At 38.8% G+C, this 21,966-nt stretch overlaps 1 protein-coding gene across 1 annotated transcript in view; it reads left to right on the top strand.

Annotated features, from left to right (window-relative positions):
- Nucleotides 1-21,966, top strand: part of LOC124620075 (dynein axonemal heavy chain 1-like) — an 804,068-nt gene that overhangs the window by 449,579 nt on the left and 332,523 nt on the right. The window contains exons 28-29 of the mRNA XM_047146741.1: nucleotides 9,491-9,724; nucleotides 13,960-14,292. Of these exons, the coding sequence (XP_047002697.1) occupies nucleotides 9,491-9,724; nucleotides 13,960-14,292 (567 nt within the window). The remainder of the gene's footprint in view (nucleotides 1-9,490; nucleotides 9,725-13,959; nucleotides 14,293-21,966) is intronic.

Here is a 21,966-nt window from a genome sequence, read left to right as displayed (position 1 = left end):
CTGCGTAGAATTTACGTCTAAAACAAGGAGCTGCATGTTATGATCTGATAGTCCATTTATTACAGGTTTTATGATATGATTTTGTTCCTTTGATTTGTCTATAAAAACGTTATCAATGACTCTCCTTGAGGATTTTGTGATCCTATTTGGAAAGTTTACAGTGTGAGTTAGATTGAAACACAACACTACTAACTGCAGTAAATGTTTACTGGAAGATTGCACTAGAAAATCTGTATTAAAGTCACCAGCAATCAAAATTTCTTTGTTTCTTCCTGTTAAATAACCCAAAAGAGCTTCTAGATGATTTATGAATAGATTATAATTTCCTGCAGGTGCTCGGTAAATAGTTACTATTATATAGGATCTGTTATGGAACTCTACTTCTGTTGCACATGCTTCTAGATGCAGCTCTAAACAGAATTTATTAATGTCAATGTTCTTGAATTTATGGCAGTTTTTAATAAATGTGGCAACTCCTCCTCCATCCATATCTACTCTGCAGAAGTAGGAAGCTAGTTTAAATCCTGAAATGTCTAACATATCTACACCAGTGGTCACTTGATGTTCAGAGAGGCAGATTATGTCAACTTGGTTGGATGAATTCATTTCATCAGTATAAATGAATAGTTCATCAACTTTATTTCTGAGTCCCGGAATGTTCTGGTGTAATAAAGATAACTGATATTGCATACTGATGGGATTATAACTGCTTTGGCGAAGACTACATCTGACAATGACTCTATATCCGAGATAACATGCTGTGCCCTCCCTACCACCTCAGCCCAAACACAGATTTCGCTTGATAGCTGTATGATCATATATTTGATGGTAGGTGTAGATGTGGTACTGAGTCAAATGCTTTCCGGAAGTCAAGAAATGCTGCATCTTCCTGACTGCCTTGATCCAAAGCTTTCACTACGTCGTGTGAAAAGCAGGAGTTGGATTTCACATGATGTTGTTTTCGAAATCAATGTTGTTTGGTATGCTGGATGTCATTCTGTTTGAGATAACACATTATGTTTGAGCTCAGAGTATGTTCTAAGATACTACAACAAATCATTGTAATGGATATTGTACAGTAGTTTTGTGGATCACTTCTACTACCCTTGTTGTAGAAGGGTGTGACATTCGCTTTCTTCCAATTACTAGGATTGTTTTCCATTCAAGGGATGATACCATTAGCCCCTGGAGCTTTGTTCAGTTTCAGCTTTTTCTCAACACCACTGAGACTACCACTTACAGTGAGTCCAAAAAGTATTCATCTAGCTGCATATCTTTTAGAAAACGAAGTTTGTGTTACATGAAAAGAAATGTGTACAAAATCTAAAGAGCCACTCATGTAAGAAGTACGTCCAAATCGACAGCAAAGTTAACAAAATAGAAAATGTAATACAAGAGGTAGTTGATAAAGTATTCATCCACCATCAGAACATGTTGAAATTCTGTGTGCAGTGATTAAACTATAACGCTGAGCCATGGCACATACTAGAGTCAACCATGTACGGCCCCCTCCATCACCTGTTGTGGTTCTGAACAGCGCCAATACTGTGCAATTAGCACCATGGGCCATAAGAGTAGTGAGATGATGCTAATTGAAAGGAAACTTATTCTGCACTTACATAATGAGTGAAATCTTCTTACGAGATTGCTAAAGTAGTCGGTAGACCTAGAGCAACGGTTAAGTCGATAATAGGTTAATTTTGCGCAACAAAAGTATTAAGAAACCAACCATGTACCAGATGCCCTCAAACTTTGACTGATGCAGACATGAGATTTATCATCAGGGAAATGAAGAAGAAACCTAAAATCAGCACTCATAAGTTGGCTGGGGAGTTAGGGTCTAGGGGAAAGAAGGTATGTGCCAGCACAATTAGAAATACCTTCAAAATGTATGGATATCACTGCCGGGTAGTGTGCAAGAAATTTTGGGTCAGTGAACAGAATCAAAAGAAACATCTTCATTTTGCAATAGAACATAGATTCAAAAAGGAAGTCTTCTGGAATAGAGTCATATTTTCTGATGAGAGTAAATATAATGTATTTGGGTCGGATGGCGGTTGAATGGTGTGGCATAAGAAGAATGTGGAGATGTTGCCACACAATGTTGTGCCAATGCCGGTCGCTGTGGCCGAGCGGTTCTAGGCCCTTCAGTCCGAAACAGCGCTGCTGCCACGGTCGCAGGTTCAAATCCTGCCTTGGGCATGGATGTGAGTGATGTCCGTAAGTTAGTTAGGTTTAAGTAGTTCTAAGTCTAGGGGACTGATGATCTCAGATGTTAAGTCGTATAGTGCTCAGAGCCATTTGAACCATTCTAGTGCCAGTGGTTAAAGACAGTGGTAGCTCCTTGATGGCGTGGGGCTGCATAAGTGCTGCAGGTGTTGGAAAATTACATTTCATAGAAGATACAATCGCTCACCATATGTATATCAACATTTTAAAGGACAATCTGAATCCTAGTGCTGAAAAATTAGGTCTGCAAGGAAATTACATTTTTCAACAAGATAAAGGCTGGGGCTCCTGTACAATACCCGTCCTCAGAGCCCAGACATTAATCCTATTGAACACCTTTGGAAAGTAATGGAAGATGGCATCACGAGAAGAAACATTTCTAACAAGACAGACCTAAAAGAAGCACTTCAAGATGAATGGGACAAAATTCCAGCCTCTCTGATGGCAAACTTGGTCAAGTCGATGCCCAGACGACTACAAGCAGTAATAGCTGCAAAGGGAAACCCCACTAAATATTAATTTTTGTAATTGAAACCATATTTTCAGATTGTAAATTAAAAACATATGAGTGGATGAATACTTTTTGAAGTAGCCCTTGAATAAATTCTCCATTTTGTCAAATTTGTTATCGCTATGGTTGTATTTATTTCTTTATCCATCAATAAAAATTACTTACCAAGGTTCGTTGCATATGACTGGATGTTCACATTTTATGTTCCCTTCATTTCTTGTCACATATACTTAGTTTAAAAAAAAATTACAACTAGACAAATACTTTTTTGACTGACTGTATGTCACTTATCTTTTCAGTGGCATGAGAATTGAACTGGGGTAGTTCTTGAGGGTAATCCTTTGTAGAGGAGCATTTGAAAAAAGAGTTAATCATTTTAGATTTTGCATTGCTGTCCTCAGTTTCAGTTCCTGTCTCATCTGTGTGTGATCAGACACTTACTTTGTTGCCACTACCAGACAGTCAAAATTTAAAACATACAAATAGTGTTTCACTTGTATAAGGTTTCCCAATGTAAAGAATAATGAACCTTGTATTTTGCTTTCCATTTCCTATACAATTTGTCATTTCAGTGTGTTTATTTGGTGCTGTGAGATCATAAGACCACTACATCATTGTCTTTTATACTAGTATGAAGAAGAAGATAGATTGACAGTAGGAGACAGTTGTACAAGGATAAATTAATGAGTGGGAGAAAACATGCAGTATATAAATTTGTAATTACTGAAGTAACATTGCAAGAACATCAAGGCCATGGGCTTTCTGCACCCACATCATGAATAGAGTTTGTGATCCTCTGAGAATTTTACTGCTGCAACTCCTCATCATCATTATCCTGGATTCCACCTATTCAAAGATTGTTTCAGTTTCAATGCAAGCCCCAGTTTTACTAGTACTCTGTTCAGTGCAAACACAACACCATGCCAAGGAAAATATATAAACTGTCTTTGAGCTGAGTTTTTGTTGATCTGTAGCAAAGCATGTAACACTTGCCATAAAAGTTTTCTGGCTATGGAACTGCGTCTTGTTGTGTAAAACTACTGCTGGAGAAAAACCAACGTTTCTGCCACAGTTGCAGTGGCCTTCTTCTGTGTCTACTAGTGCCTTCTAGCTATGCAATGTCCCTTATATTTTGTTATTACTGTTCATTGTGCATGCCATTATGTCATAATTTTAAAAAGATAGTTCATTTCATTGGTCGCTTCAGGAAGAAGGAGAGGGAACTTTATTTTAATAGGTTATTGTGATGGAGGGTGAGCGTAACCTCTGTTGTCTATTGGCTCTTGTGTTATGTGCCATGATTTGTGGACACCGTCTGTGGTCCTTAAGGGGATACGCCCCTGAATGGGCTGCATTTTTAGCATTATCTTCACCCTCATAGTGCAACTGATCTATAAATGAGAGATAGCTCAAAACTCTAACACACAATTAGGGTCATTAGTCAAAGCATTTCCCAAAAAACCATTCAGATACTTATTATATTTAGATACTGTCAACAATATTTATAATAGTATAAAAAATAAAACACTATTTCACTGCGGTACCATTTTCTTTGGAACCACTGACTGCACAACTTGGAAAAAGAGTCAGAGTACAGACAACATTCACGTAAGTGTTTTATACCTCCAATTTCCTTCCCTGATGCTGATCTGTGAAAAATAAAAGTTATTTATTTTACTACAACAAAGTTATTTTAAAATGTAGCTCAAATATCACTGACATCATCATCATGTTATAAATTTTTCATGAAATAGTAGACAAGGGAGGTAGAGGAGGTGAGTTTAACTTCAGTCATTTAGGAGAAAAGTGTAGCTACCTGAATGATGAAAATTCAAGTTTTTGGTAAATCGCAAAAGAAGATTTGCAGATTTATTGACTTACCACTATGATCATTTAGAACATTCCAGCTGCATACTACAGTTGTCCTCCTGTTTCCTTATCCTCCAACTCCTTCTCTTCATTCTTTTATTTATCCTAGATTCCTTGGTAGCAGCTTCTGCAACCGTCTCTGCTTCGCTTACCTGCCACTTATCAATAGCAGTTAGAACTGAATTCATATTCTTTCCCATCTGGATCTTCAGTTTCCTTATAACATTGATCCTTGAAATTGCACCATCATTGATTGTTATTATTGCCCCCATTACACCAATATTCAGCACCGTCAGCTCAACACACAGTGTTGGGTATTCTCTCCCATATACAGCTGTTGAAGCTTTCATTTGCATTCTGACAGAGACCTTGCATACATTTCCTAAGTAGATTCTTATTTGTCAGATCCCTATATATAGGCCTAATTGCCTCCATTACAGCATGTGGTAGGGAATGCTTGTGGGTATATTTTATGCCTATAGCATTGCTCAACCAGTACGTGCACCACGAATCTTCCCCATTTGGATACAAACCATGCTGTGGCGTTTCATCTGTTGACACTCTGTGGAACCATGTTGCCCAAACAGTTCGTCTCATGTTCTCCAAATCTCCTACATTTCTCGTTATTGCTAGTCCATAACATTGAGTCAAAGAATCAGGTTCACTTTTTGTAAGATGACCTGGACCACCTACATGTTTTCCGTCTGGCAGTTTTTTTCCACTGAAGTCTTTACATAATTTTCTCAGCCGAGCTCCCATTCTTTTTTGTACATGCCCATCACATTCAAGCTTTTCTATTAGTGTCCCCATATGGTCTGTCCATTAACAACAGTAGTGTGTTGTTTACAGTCTGCATCCCCAAGGTAGCCTACATACCTCACTCCATGACTGACCTCTGATCTTCTAAAAATTTTTATAACTCCTTTCATTTCCATGTTTTCACTTGGGCCATCAACGTTCTTTACACAAACATAGGTGCCAATAAATTTACTTGAACAACCTTGGCAGTGCTTTGTTAGACATTCATAATCTAGTATCTTGCCAGTTTCAGTAAATGTGGCAGTTACAGTCCCATTCAGAGAAGTATGACCTCTCTTCTGCCAAGATCCATCAAATGCTGCTACAGTGTCTGTATTCTCAGACAAGGCTACTGCTTCTTCTGCTGCTCTTTTCATTGAATGTTCACATACACCACATAAAGCATTATGTATTAATTTACTGTACCTGTCAGTGGAGGTGGAGGCAAATCCATCACTGCACAAAAAGTCTGGGCAGCTCTCCTTCCCCTTCCAATACATCACATTGAATAAGCAAGCTGAATATTTACACTGTAATGTCGACTATCAGTTACTGTCAAATTCATAGTATCACTGTGCATCTTACATGAGTTACAAGCAATCACTAAGCGACTTGAAAGACCCTTTCTTGCTGAAATGTCCTCAGAAACGTCAGTACTACCTTCACAATTGCAGTACTTACATTTCGCAGCACTCTACAAAAGTCTTGACGGTAAATTTAGGTTCGCATTAACATTTCCATCATTATTGCTCCTCACAATACTACTAGGCTTGTTCATCTTACATTCAGAAAGCAAAAGTTTATGTCTAGAAGCACTGCCTGTAGACACAGTTTACATGGGCGACTTTTGAAGCAACTGAAGCGTATTATTCGGTTGTGTGGAACTGGTTGCTACAAAACTTTTGTTTGGGGCTAAATTTCTTTACTCTCGGCATTTGTAGCACAGGAAACACACACACAGAAACAAAACAACACAGAATAACTACAAAACCACACACGCATGAAATTCCAAAATCATATATTCTCAGATCTTTGTTTACATTCACCATAGCCCTCTAGACATGCCTGTACTTTGGTTGTGGGAGTTAGGGCCTTCTAGAATACACCTGTGTTAACAATCTGTAACTAATGATGGAAAAAATGGAAGATCAAAATAATGCATCGCGTATTCTGACACACTTCATTCAGACAGATGAGCGTAGCCCCTGTGCAACATTATGTTCAACCTCAATTTTAGAATGAATGGAAAATGATAATGCCCATAAACTATACATTTTTGAAATCAGCATGAAATGCTCTTTTCTATAGACCAAGAAAATTTTGTCAAATTTTTTGTCATTTCCACAAGTATGTCCCCCTAAGTGACCAATGAAATGAACTATCTTTTTAAAATTATGACGTAATGCCATGTGCAGTGAAAAGTAACAACAAAACACAAGGAACACTGTGTAGTTAGAAAACACCAGTAGAGCCAGAAGAAGGCTGATGCAACTGTACCCAAAACATTGGTTTTTCTCCATCAGTAGTTTTATACAATATGATGTGGTACCATACCCAGAAAACGTTTTTATCAACTGGCTCTGGCTGCGGAAGCCTATGCAATTACGTGTAACACTCATTTGACAGAAACCTTTCCAGATTGCAGTTTGTAACTTTGTTGATCTGTCATTGAAGCCAACATTTGCACAAAATCATCACACAGAGAAAGTTTAAATTTTAAATTTTGTGAATAATATGAAATTGCCACCATTGTTCATCATCCACACTTTTATAAGTGTAAACTGCAGCTGTTCCACTTTGTACAATATCTGGTGGAGCTGCGTTAACACAAGATTCTTCCACAACAAGAACACTACTTTCCACAACCAAGTACTCTAGACTGAGTTCCCTGTTACTTTTATTTACTATGCTGTCCAAAGAATTATATGCTTCAGTAAGTTGGTTGCATATGATTCATCAGGTAGATTCTAAGTTTTGTAGTCTTGAATCTAAATGATCACTATTGGTTTTATTTTAGATCTAATAGGTCACTGTTAGATTTCATTTGGTCACTATTGGATTTCATTTGGTCACTGCCAGCTCTCATTTCTGTTTGCATATCTCCCAGTTTCCCTTAGATAATTCTTAGTTTATCATTCTGGTCAGGTTTCCTATCAACTTCCACATCTTTTATACTGTTAAAAATATCCCGAGTTTCATATGATACTCCTCCACCCCTTGCTTCACTTTCAGCTTCTTTATTGTCATTCATTTTAGCTATATTTGAGAGCGTAATACCTCACAAAATACCAAAATTAAGGTCCTAGGTGTACATAGCTTCTCTTTTCCCCTGAAATCTCATGCAAAGAGCATTTGATTGTGTCTTTAGTTTCATTTTCATATGAATGTAGAAAGCTGCACTATTAGTGAGACAAAAATTCCTCAAAAGCAACTGAAAAATACAATGGCAAAAGAGGTACAACAGGCTATGATTAAATAATTCTTCTAGATGTGTACAGGCACCATTTAGTCAATAACCTGTGCTGCTTGCTGTCATAACAACAAGGTTCCTGAATTCTGTTGATTGTACTCCACTTGTCCATTGTTTGATAAAGAGCCATGGCTTGATATTTTTCTGAAGATGCTGAGATTTCAAGGCTCCTAGCAATTGCTGCTTGCTTTGAAACTTATTGCATCCAATCTTTCAATCTTTCCAATCTGTTAGTTTTGAGAGCAACTTTCCATCTCAGTGCTGCACTACTCCTTAGAAGTCAACACTTTTAAATTTTTGTGTTATTTGTATGTTACACATTTCTCCAAACTTTTTTTCAGAGGTATTGGTAAGAATCAGATGTATTGCCAAGTTTTTATACCCAAAAGCTTTCATAGCAACTTCCATTTCCATCACTGATCTTGTACCTATTGAGTACTTCAGAGGCACTAGGAGTAAAAAAGCATGATGTGCTTTGTCTTGCTGAAACTATTGAAGCTGATGCTGCTATATTTATTGCTGTTGTGGGTCTGTGCTGAAGAATGAGAGATGACCTTTACTGCTGTTGCCAGAATCATTGCTGTTGTTGGTTGATGTTGAACTGTATTTTTCGGTGTAAGTAGCTGGTAAGTCCCCAAAAATTGTTTCATTTATTCATAAATCCATTGTATCCTTGCAGTTTACTTTGGAATGGGTTTCAGTGCTATTTCATCCTTGTTTTTGTGGTCAAATGTTTGCGAGGAATGAAAAAAAAAAGACCCCCTAGAAATTCACAATTACACAATGGATTTTTGCCCAGCTTTTCATAGAAAATCTAACAGCTTTAAATGGACAAATGGGGTATCAAATTGACCAGCATGAGGTCTAGTTATGCAAATCAGTGTTTACTTGCTTGGGATTAATTTGGGTAATTAGGTAAAACTTAATTAGTGATTTAAGGGAAATTGTTTTCTGAATTTTCTTAGGTAATGAGAGAATGGGAAATAGACAAATGGGGTATGGAATTGATGAGTGGGGTGTCTAGTTTTCCAAAAATAGAAAAAAAAACTTGAAAGTAATCAACATAATTAAGAAAAACTTAATTAGAGATTTGAGGGAAAACTGAATATTTCACAAATTGCTGCTGCTAACTCTGTGAATGAAGTGTTGAAAAGTTCATTTTTTCAAAGCCTAGCTATTCTGTGCATAAAAAGTACATTGGTACGAAATTTAACTGCCAAGAACGTCAAAATAAAAAAAATTGAAAACAAATGTCAAATGTTGTGTGAAACGATTTGTCTAAATGTAAGAAATAAAATTGATTCGAGATACGTTTGATGTGCCTTTGAATTCTTAGTAGCTCTTATTATTATTTTCATTTCTGATATTGCTGCCATGTTATTTGTGTGTAGTTCCATTCTGAAGATCTATGAACAAGCAGCACTGATGAATATGTATTGATCTCTCTCTCCCCCTCTCCCTCCCTCCCTCTCTCCCCACCTCCCTCTTAACTCTCTTCTTCCCCTCTATATACCTCCAACCCCCCCCCCCCCCCAACACACACACACATTATATTTGAGTCCTATAACAAAGATCACATGACTGGAAGAGTAACAACTTAATATTTATTACAGGATGCCCATCATATGTTACGCTTGTGGTATCATGAATGCTGTAGAGTGTTTCAAGATCGCCTTGTGAATGACCAGGACCGAAACTGGTTTGATCAGCTGCTAAACCAGCACATCGAAGCAGACTTTGAAGCAGATCCTGATGAAGTTTTGGGTGACAGAAATATACTGTTTGGTGATTTCATGGATCAGATGGCAGATGTTCGGCTGTATGTAGAGATAACAGATATGACTAAGGTCAGTGAGGCACTTGAAGTATTTTACAATAAATTCACATACACTTTGCAATTCTTTGCCCACCAAGCAGTGTGTGTAAATTGGCTTGTGAGGAATCTGTGGTACATTTATGTATTACTCGTACGCAGCTTCATTTAAGGGCCACATACATAATATGACAGAAAAGGAATGTTGTCTTCAAATAAAATCAGTTCGAAGGAAGTGGATCAGCAGTAATTTTGTATCACCCCTTTATTTCTAAATTCATGGAGCAGCTCTGAGGCATGCATATATATTTAACTACAATGTGTCTAGACCATCAAATCTTGTCTTCCTTAATTTTACTTAACAGATTTAGAACATCAGCACACTGGCATCCATGATGTCAGCTAGTGTGATTGTGGAGGTGAAATTGGGTGAAAGTGAGTTCAGTTTTATCTCAAGATTTTTTTTTCTATTTCTGTGCTTTCTGTTTCTTCCAGTCTGATAAGGATATGGATAAACTCGTCATTGAGTGCCCCTAACCCGCAAACGCACACACAAAAGCAAACTTTTTGTAATAAGAAAACATCTGTTTACCAATTATGGGTTTTCACAGCACTTCTGAGTAACATGAATATGTGGTGGTATGTCCCCATGCTCAGATGCAGATTTGAATCCATTGTGAGACACCTCTGATGAGATCATCACCCCTTGTCCACATTATTCCACTCTTCACTGGTGAATCTGCATATGTTGCGTAATGTACATGGTCATTGTTGACATCCAAAAACAGCTCATTTCAATTGATTCCACATGTTTGATTTGGTTCATGTCTGAGGAACAGGCAAGCCACTCCATTCTGGTGAACCTAGCATGCTGAAGGAATGAGCACATGTGTTATTCAGCAATATGACATTATCACCAAAATGTTGGTGATACAGAGCTACTGTCGGTTGCAGAATCTTGTCCCTCTATAGTAGATTAGTGAGACTGCTCTGAACAACCACAAGAGGTGTTCAGTGGCCCCATATAATGCCACCCCACAACATCACTCCACCACCACCAAACTACACATGTGGGAGACAGTGTTGGAGGTGATCAATATACCCTGTTGTCTCTAGACATGTCGTCTGTCATTAGCAAGGTACAAACAGGACTGAGTTACGTCAGTGAACAGTATCCAGTGTCAACCCTGGGCTGACCATTCTGCATGATTTCTCACTCATCTGTAACGGAATCCATGGTGATGTGATGTATGATGTGGTGCTTGCCATGGTTGCTGGAATGGATATTTGCATCATGCAATCTTCTCCTAACAGTTTGATGCTATACATGACACCCTGTAGCATTTTCAAATGCTGAATTCAGTTGGAGCACTCAGCCCATGGTTCCTTTCACTCAAAAGTCATAGATATCGATCATGCAGTTTACCTGTTAAATGTGGATGACCTGTGTGGTGTAAGTCCTCAACATTAATTGTTCATTGGAACTGAGTCCATGTTCACACCACATCACTTTGATTCTGGTTCACACTTTGAGCAACTACCCTGGTTGACAAGACTTATGTGCTTAAATTGAGATTATAATCCTATTATTGGTCGCGACTGGTCTTCGTGGTGTGATGGATATTTACTCTTCTGTTCTGCAGATGCCTCTAATGCATTGCTACTGCTGCTTTACTTCAATTGACTGGCTGCATGCATTCGACTGTCATGTATTTTTATGAACCATGTCAGGGATGACCTTCAGATTGGTGCAGGAACAGTTACAATATCAACATGCCTGTATGACGTATCAGGGTGATGCAAAACATTTGTTGATGTGATGGATTACGCATGGTGTGTTTACGGAAAAGGTCAAACAAATGAGAAAGGCATAATGTTAATTTTGTTATTAACTGCCGTGTACACAATTGGTTCATTTTGATAACCAGAGACATGAATGGGGTGCTGCATCTGTAAAAAGATGTCATCTGCAGTTGCTTGCAACAGTCCGATGACATCTGAGCAATATGTTCATGTATAATGGCCTTCAGATCAGGTAGAGGCTGAATGTGTCCCAGGTAAATACTTTCTTGCAGATGTCCCCCAGAGCCAAAAGCCACATGGATTCTGATCAGGTGATCTTCAAAGCCATATGAACCTCTGGAGATGAACCATTCGTGAAAGGTTGCATTAAGCAGATCTTTCACTGGGCGAGCAACATGATATGTTGCTCCATCTTGCATGAAAGCAGCAGCTTCTGCACTGTTGTAGTCTTCCAAAGCAAGAATCACATGCTGTAGGAGGACGTCTCGATAATGTGCAGACATCATGGTATACATGAACCGGGAATAAAAGTGCTTTTGAATCCACACCACACTGTCACATACAGCGAGTGCAGTAGCTCTTTGTGAACATCATGTGGTTTAACAGTATCCCCAATTCACCAGCTGTGTGTATTCACTGCTCCCTGTAGTGTAAAGCGTGTTTCGTCACTCAGTAGAATCTTGCGTGGCCAGATGTCATCAACTTCAATCTGTACTAGAAACCAAAGAGTAAATTCAGAAAGTTGCTGCAGATCACGGGGTTTCAGTTGCTGCACCATCTGGATCTTGTAATGGTATCAGTGTAAAATAGACCACAAAACTGTCCATACTGTTAATCATAGGCTGGACATTTCTCCTGACACTGCTTAAGCACTAGCACTATCCTGGGCATGTGCTGCATTGTCATTTACAACAAAAGCAAGCTTCTCAGTTATTTCCACTGGGATAGGACTCCTTCGTCTTCCAGGTGCCTTACAAAGCTCATCCATGTTTTTGGATTTCGTTATCATCTTCTTTAAATCATTTGATGACATCGAGCCTCTCAGATCTTTCAGTCATCGATATTCTCTCAATGCAGAACTGTAATTTACATAAAACAGTTTCAGAAACAGTGCACTGTCTCTCTTCTGATAATCCTACTGTTCACTCATGTTTTGGCTTGTCAAATGACAGGTTGAATGAAATGATCGTCTGGCATTGTTGGCCAGGGTGTCCCATTCGGGTTCGGTCGCCAAGTGCAAGTCTTGTTTCAGTCGGCGCCACATTGGGCGAATTGTAGCCAATGGTGAGGATGAAAGCATGATGAGGACAACACAACACCCAGTCCCCGAGCAGAGAAAATCTCCAACCCGGCTGGGAGGCAAACATGTCACCTCCCAGCTAAGCAGGCGGACACAGGTTGGATGTCATACTGTAATACAAATAGTGCACATTACCAGATTTTCACTTGGTGCCCACAGTTGGAGCTAATGTTTTACCAGTGTAAATCGGTTCTGCATTAACACATTAGCATTCTACCAAGTTTTGCTGCCATACAATAATAACAGCCCACACTGGACCTCCGTGAGTAGCTGCACTTCAATTATAACCACCTAGTATTGATTCTTTTGTGATGTTGACAATGTCACATAAATCATGTGTAGTTTCAATTTGACCAGTTACAGAATTAATTAGATGATGTCTTCACTTATAAATACATAATTATTTGTAAGAGTTTTTTGATTAAATATTTTGCTTCTTTGGCAGGTTGACCTCTCATGTTTGTTTGTTAGTTGTAGTTTCCCCACTTGAAGCCAACAAAATGATTTCTTCTAACAAACATTGATTTCATCTGCTGGCATTGATTTTGGAATAAATGGAAATGTTTGCTGAAAATGCACAGAATAAGTATGTGATGTATCTCCTATTAGTTCCAGATTACCTCAGGGATCTAGACTATTCTCAAATCTTCTAGAAGTTTCTGTAACATTGTGGAACAGTTTACAACAACCTCCAACATTCTAAAAGGCACATTTGTGTCTGAATCCCCACTTTCTCACTTGGTTCCAAGCTGCTTCACCACCTACTGATAAGAAGTCCATTGGTGCAATGCCCTCTCTTGACTCAGATCCAAACCATATAGTTCCATACCAAACCTCCTTCTTGGATGGGGGATAGAGAGCTAGCATGCTATAAAACCACCATGGGGCTGTGAGAGTGTGTGGTGGAATCATGGGGGCAGGAGTGAACAAGCCATATTTTCTTATACTATGTATTTGAATTGTAAGTTTTAACTTACATCTATTTCTGATAATACCCCCTGTCCACATTCTCTATAACATGGAGCACTGGGTCATTGGGTGGTATGAAGTATTCTAATACATAATATCATTTTCATCCTATAGAGGATGCAAATTGCCATATTCAATGAACATTATTCATAATATTAAAACTGTTCTGTGAAACAAAGTAAATTTATTTGTTGCAGCTGTCAAGAGTTCTTGAAGAAGCTCTGGCTGATTACAACTACTCAAGCACTGCACCAATGCGCCTTGTACTTTTTACTGATGCAGTACGACACACTTGTCGCCTGGCACGGATTTTACGGCTTCCTCGTGGGCACGCACTTCTCCTTGGAGTTGCAGGTTCTGGCCGACGGTCATTGGCACGACTGGCTACTCATGTTGCTGGGTTGGCTGGTTCTGAACTGCAAATGAGTCGAACATATGGTCTGTCGGACTGGCGTGATGATGTGAAGTCTATGCTCCTGAATTCAGGTGTCCAGGGTCGACAAAGTGCATTCGTGTTCTCAGATACTCAGGTTAGTAACAACAATGGGAGGTCATGTAAAATGTAGAAGCAGTTAATTTGGTTGGAAATAATATTTATAATGCTGATGATAGCTCATTATATAATTACATGCAGGCCAATTTAAAAAATATATGTAGAAACTAGCGGAGAAACCCGACACTGCCCAGACATTTATTTATAGCTGTGCATCCATGCCTGTACCATGCAGCATTTGGTCTTGTGTGAATATTTATGACACCATTTCTCCTAAACTATGAGTCATGCAATGTCATAATTTTGTAGGTACATGCAATGGTATATGTGGATACTGTCTGGTGAATGAGTTGCAGATGGAGTTGCTAACAATGAAGTAATAAATTTAAACATCATGCATGATACAGCAGTTTGTCGTACATCTCATTGTTTATATCTCATGAATTGTGTGTCTTATGACAATATTATGACAAAAATAGTTGCTACTCACCATATAACAGAGATGCTGAGTCGCAGATAGGCACAACTAAAAGACTGTCAGAAAGTAAGCTTTCCGCCAGTAAGACCATCATCAGAAATAGACAAAATACACACACACACACACACACACACACACACACACACACACACACACAAATCAAACACATTACCACAGTCTCTCTCTTGTCTGAAAGAGAGGTATGTGTTTACTTGAATTTGGTCCATTGGTTTGTATTAGATGGAACTTTAAGGAACACCACATGTAATTAATTCCTAATCATATGAAGACTGACTGCCTACTGCACAGGTATTTCATGACATCCTTTGTTTCCTGTTAGTTAGGTAAGACTTGTTTTGTATCACGCCTGGAAGGCGGCGCGTGTGTCTGCTCCTGTAAACTGAAGGGTAGGCTGAATGTAGGAGGTGAGTAAGAGCAGGAAAAGGTGAGAATCTCTTGGTACTGCTCTTACAAATGGTTTTACTGTATCACAATGTTGACTGAATACATAATTTTGCACTGAGGTGCGAAACCTTAGACCCGTCGTAAGTAGTACATAGTCTCAATAGCAAGCTGAGGTTGAAGCGATGTTTACAGGCTGTCTGCTCTTGATGAAATGGGCAGAATCTGCAGCGGAGCTCGTAGAGCTAGAGGGTGCTATTGTCAGTGTCTGTCGTAGTGCCAACTTACGAATTTGCAACTACGCCGTGGCATCATTGCTATCGCTACCACAACTTGAACCATTTTACAGCATTGCCAGTGACACTGTAATATTCCAATTTATTTAAGAAAATGGTGTGATTCACACAGTAAAATGGTTTTGACTGGTCACAGAAAATGCCAGTAGCTTCCAATTTGTTATCTAATGAATTAAGTACATTCTCACTGTTTTTGTAAATAGCCTTCTCTATATTAGAACCATTAAGGAACCCAGACTGTGACTTGGACTATACATTATTTGCAGTTAGATGCTTAAGAAGACACTTGAACTCGCCCTTTTCAAATATTTTTGAAAAAGTCAAAATTGGTTGGTAGTTTGATGGTATCTCTTTATCCCCCCTCCTCCTAAAAAGGTATAACTTCCGCATATTTTAGCCCGCCTGGAAATGTTCTGCTTATAATAGATCGATTACACAAATAACTTAAGATAGAACTCAACTTGCGTGAGCACTCTTTGATTAATTTTGTTGATATGTTTTCTTAACCACTATAATACTTAGATTTTTAAGGATTTTGTGATGGACATTGCTACTTTGGGAGACATGAGTGTCATTTCCATTTCACTGAAGTTATTTGTAAAGACTGGCCTCATATCTCCATTGTACTGTTTAAGGAATCTGATAGTCCCAAGCTGTCAGTAGTGGAAACAAAGTACTTGTTTAAGAGGTTTGCAACACTACATACACTTGTTAGCAATGTCTCATTTATTTTCAGAGCCATCCGTTCCTTTTCCTTGCTATCCCCACCAGTCTCTGTCTTCACTATATCCCATATAGTTGTTATTTTGTTGCCTAATGTAATTATCTTTTTCTCATAATTAAGCTGCTTAGATTTCTCGATTACTTGCTTCAATATTTTGCAGCTTTCTTTGTAATGCGTTACAATGCTAACATCGGAGCTGTTCCTAGATAGTGGATACAGTCTCCTTTTTGTCCCACATGATATCTTTATTCCTTGTGTAATCCATGGTTTATTTTAAGTTTTCTGTTTGATTTGAGTTACCTTTAGGGAAACACTTTTTGAAAGAGTAAGTAACTATTAATGAATTACTTGTATTTTCGATATGAGTCAGAAGTATTATAAACATCTATCCAGTTCATGTCTTTGAGCAATCTCCTAAAATTCTCAATTTTTGACTGATTTATTACCCTGCTGTACTCAGATTTAATAGATTTTTTTTATCCTGACAAGTTTCATTATTTAACACAAGATCCTGCATGTCATGATCAGATAGCCCATTTACTATTGATTTTGTGATATGACTTTTTTTCTAGGTTTGCCTACAAATATATCATCAATTGCAGCCTCAGAGCATTTACATACCCTAGTTGCAAAGTTCACGGTAGGAATTAAATTGAGTGACAGTGTTACTGATTGCAATAATTGTTCACTGACAGAGCTTTTCAATAAATCCACATTAAAATCACTTGCAAACACTATTTCCTTGTTGTTTACTGTGAGATGTGGAACATACAAATGCACACACATATGTAAATCTATTTTTATAATATGTATGGATTACAAAAGGCTGTAACTGTTTAATGCATCTTTGATAAGATTTACAGAGAATGTGAAAAGTTCAAAATTTAGCTTCTTGTGGAAGCACAGAAAACTGCAGCCAGTATGTGTATGTTGATCTATAAGAGAAAAGTTCCATGTCAAGAGTGTAAATTGCATATTCTGTACAGAAAGTATTGTGTGTGTTAGAATTTAACAGTTAAACAATGAAAATTCCCTTTTGGAATATCAACAGTGTTATGAAAGGGGTAGATTGCTGCTCACCGTAAAGATGAAAGGCACAGCAAAAAGACTGTTATACATTGAACTCTTTGACAAAGCCAAATAGGATTGAGCTGGAGTGGCTGGAGATAGCAGTAATGGTGGGAGGTGTTCTTGCTACTGTGAATGTGGTGTATTTTCCTTTCTGAAGAACACTGTGGCCGAAATTCAGTGTGTAATAGAATTTAACATTTGATGTTCTGTCATTACTGTTCAGAGAAGATTTCATCAGTGGTAGCGTCAAACACCTCCAGATACCAGCAATATTTGCAGATGGCATCAGCTGTGGAAAGAGAATATTTGTGCAGAGGAAAAACTACCAGCCAGCCAGATATATCACCACAAAACATTGAAAAAAATTGCCTTTAGTTTGAACGTTGTCCACAGAAATCGACATATGATGCCAGTGGAGATTTATAATTCTACAAATAATGGTTTACTTGCTGTCTAAATGAAGCTGAAAATTAAATCATATACAGGAAGACAATGTTAAACATATGAATTATACTACAAAAACGTTGGAAGCCAAATGGGAATAAACATTTCCTGCTTATTTCAGTTGTAATGGTGAGGCAAACTACTACATAAACAGCAAGAGCAACCAGCACAATATTTGAATATGGGGTACAGCACAACTCACCAAAAGTTTTATTCATGGAGATTACAGTGTCAACAACTATTTACCTAGACTTTTTGACAGAGCAAGTAGGAACCATCCAGTAGTTCTTATACCATTCTTGGCTGCAACATATTTTTTTTCTTCAGTTTTATGTTTAATACATGTACAAATGTCACAGAAAGTAGCACTTTTAAACTTGAGAAGTAAGAGCCACCCTACCTTACACCTGTAGATTTCTTTTCATGGCATTAGGTAAAAAACGTGTGTGTGTGTGTGTGTGTGTGCGTGTGTGTGCCTCCTTTGCCAAAAACAATTCAGATGTCAAAATTTACATTTCTAATGTGCCTTTATTGGTAACTCCACATATGCTTATCACATAGATCTTGTGCCTGTGACCAAGGATAGTCGTGTAGAACACCTGTAATTTTTTCTGTCACATTGACATTTTTTCCGTTTATGCTCTTGCTTTCTCATTTCAAATATATGTTGTGTGAAACTTACAATGTATATGAAATGAGAATTCTGAAATGTACACTTTGTTTTCTCTACATATCATCTGTCCCTCAGTTTGTGATGATTGGTCTTTGTTAATTTGTTTATGCATTCACAGATCATTTTTACTATGGTATTACACATGGTGCAGAAGGTGCTTAAAAAGGCAGGGAGGAATGTGCTTAATTACACCTTAGTGTTGAGACCAACTGGGGTAAATACTAACATTTATTCCGGATGTTGTATTGAGTTAGTGGTTGCATCCATCTAGATTATCTGTATGAGACACATAAGGATTGATTTACTGCTAAAAGAGTGTTGACTTCAAGGGTCTGCTGATAAATTATCAGCATGTAAACTGATTGTGTTAACGTCTTGCACTGAGAATTTAGAGGCATATTGGACTGGGCTGAATCTGCTGTGTGCATATCTCTGCCAAGGCTGCAGAACATATGCGCTGAATAGGACAAAAAAATTGTTTATAGTGATATGAAGTACCGTATGCAACACACTGTACAGTGGCATGTAGAAGTACGTATGTAAATGTGTATGCTTCCAGTGAATCACAGTATGACATCATCCATACTTACAATTTGGTAATGCGCTTTTCAGCCTTAAATCATCCTGAATGCACACCTGTAGATATTTTATCTACATTTCAGCTTAAATTACTCTAGATCCATAATTATAGATATTGTATGGTTGTGATTATTCACAGCAGCTAATTGTAAATAAAACAATGGAAAGTCCAGGTTGAAATATCTACAATGTCATGAAAATGATAGGTTGCTACTCACTGTAAAGGTGACATGTTGAGTTCCAGACAGGCATGACAAAAGACTTATACATTTAAGCGTTTGGCCAAAGCCTTCTTCAGAAAAAAAAACCACAAGCAAGCACACCTCATGCACACATGAGCACCATCTATGGGTGCTCCAGTCGGAATGCAGCTGTGTCATGTTGGACGTAAGCAGCATTCTGGACTGGTGCAGGGAAGGGGGATGTGTTGTAAGGATAACTGCCATTAGTGCATTTCAGAAGAGCTGGTGGTGAAGGTGAGGATCTAGATGGCAAGGGTGATGAAGCAGCCAGTGAAATCAAGCATGTTTTTTCCAGCTGCATTTTGTGCCACCGGGTGGTCCGTTTTGCTCCTGGGGTAAGATAAGCCTATAACAGGACTGGAGTAGGAGGTACTGGGTGGGTAGATGGATTTGACAGGTCTTGCACCTGTCTCTCCCACAGGGACACGATTCCTGCGGCAATGGGTTGGGATTGGCAGTGGCATAGGGATGGAGTAGGATGTTGTGGTTGTTGGATGGGTGATGGAACACCACTTTAGGGGAGAGGATGGGGGGGGGGGGGGGGGGGGCTGGAGCTTTGGCAGGATTTCTCTCCCCTCTATTCATGACATGATGATAGATAATCAAAGCGGTGATGAGGATGTGGTTCAGTTGTTCCAGGATGGTTTTGAGTGATGGAGGGAGCACTCCTTTGTAGCTGGTTCTTGATAGTGGTGGGAGAATTGGGGGAATGTGCAGATACAGCACAGGAAATCTGTTTGCGGACTAGGTCTGGACTATAGCGTCTAGGTGTGAAGGCTTTTGTAAGGCCTTAGGCATAATGGGCAAGGGAGTTCTTGTCACTGCACATATACCGTCTTCAGGTGGCCAGGCTGTATGGGAGGTATATTTTGGTGTGGAAGGGATGGCAGCTGTCGAAATGCAGGTACTGTTTGTGTTTGGTAGGTTTAATGTGGACTAAGATGTGGATGGGGCCATCAGAGAGGTGGAGGCCAACATCAAGGAAGGTGGCATGCTGGTTTGAGGAAGACTAGGTGGGCAGGTTGTGAAGGAATGAGGATAGGGTGTCTTAGCCCTGAGTCAAGATCATGAAGATACATCAATGAACCTGAAGCAGACCAGTGGTTTGGGTTTTTGGGAGGCTTGGAAAATTTCCTGTAGATTGCCTGTAAACAAATTGGCATAGAAGGGCACCATGCGGGTGCCCATGGCTGTTCTGTGGATTTGTTTGTCTATCTTCCCTTCAAAGGAGAAGTAGTTGTATGTTAGGATACAGTTAGGAAGGTGTGTAAAGAATGAGGTAGTGGGTTTGGAGTCTGAAGGACGTCAGGAGAGGTAGTGTTCAATAGTGGCAGAACTGTAGGCATGAGGGATATTGGTGTATATACAAATGCACAGGATATACAATCACTCTCATCTTCATTCCTTGATCTCTTTATCAAATCATCCTTAATCCCAACAGATGGCAATACGCTCATTTCCCATGAATCATCTCATCAAGCCATAAGTTTAAGTGAATGCAGTCAACAATATAACGTAAGAATCAGCTTAATTTGTTCAAGGATCTCCTCAACAGAATAGGAGGAGTGACCCATGAGGAAACTTTTCTGTTTTGATTTGAAAGAAGATTTTTGAACTCTTGTGGTAGCTTTTATGCATAAGAGTCAAGCAAGTGCAGTCCAAATGTTGGTTGGATTTATGCCTAGTATTAACTGAGTGAAAGCTGCTAATTTATTGGGATTAAGCCAATATTGTTAACAAGAAATAACAGTAAAGAATATATATATTGAGAGGGCAATGTCAAAATACCCAGACTAATGAACAGGGGTCGACATGAGGTTTGCCAACTTACACCATCTATGCCCCAAACTGCCCATTTCGGAGCCAAAAATATCCTTTTATAGTGGGAGAGTTACCCAAAAATATAATACCATATGATATAAGTGAATGAAAATAAGCAGAGTAGACTAATTTTGGTGCCGAACGATCACTTACTGCAGATACCATTTGAATGGTAGAAATGGCAGCATTAAGTCTTTGAACAAGACATGGGCTTTCCATGATAGTTTACTATCTATCTGAACACTTAGAAATTTGAACTGTTCAGTTTCACTAATCATATGCCCATTCTGTGAATTTAAAACATTGGGTTTTGTTGAATTGTGTCTTAGAAACTGTAAAAATTGAGTCTTACAGTGATTTAGCATTAGTTTATTTTCTGTAATAGTAGAGGGAATATCATTTATATAAATAAGGAACAGGAGTGACCCCAACACTGAATCCTGGGGCACGCCCCCCCCCCCCCCCCCCCCTCCACCATTTGATCAATTTGATCATACTCCACTCAGACCCCACATTGCATCATTCTCAACACTACAAATAATGACCTTTTGCTGTCTTTTGTTAAAGTAAGATGTGAACTAAAAGTGAGGTACTCCCCATATTCCATAATGGCCCAACTTCTGGAGCAGTGATCAAAAGTATCCGGACACCTGTCTGAAAATGACGTAAAAGTTCTTGGCGCCCTCCATCAGTAATGCTGGAAATCAGTATGGTGTTGGCCCAACCTCAGCCTTGATGACAGCTTCCACTCTCGCAGGCATATGTTCAATCAGCTGCTGGAAGGTTTCTAGGGGAATAGCAGCCCATTCTTCATGGAGTGTTCCAAAACATCCCAAAGGTTTTCTATAGGATTCAGGTCAGGACTCTGTGCAGGCCAATCCATTACAGGGACGTTATTGTCGGGTAACCACTCTGCCACAGGCCGTGCATTATGAACAATGCTCGATTGTGTTGACAGATGCAATCGCCATCCCTGAATTT

The sequence above is a fragment of the Schistocerca americana genome, chromosome 6 (genome assembly GCF_021461395.2).
Source record: "Schistocerca americana isolate TAMUIC-IGC-003095 chromosome 6, iqSchAmer2.1, whole genome shotgun sequence".
Lineage (NCBI taxonomy): Eukaryota > Metazoa > Arthropoda > Insecta > Orthoptera > Acrididae > Schistocerca > Schistocerca americana.
This window is presented reverse-complemented; position numbering and strand designations above follow the sequence as displayed.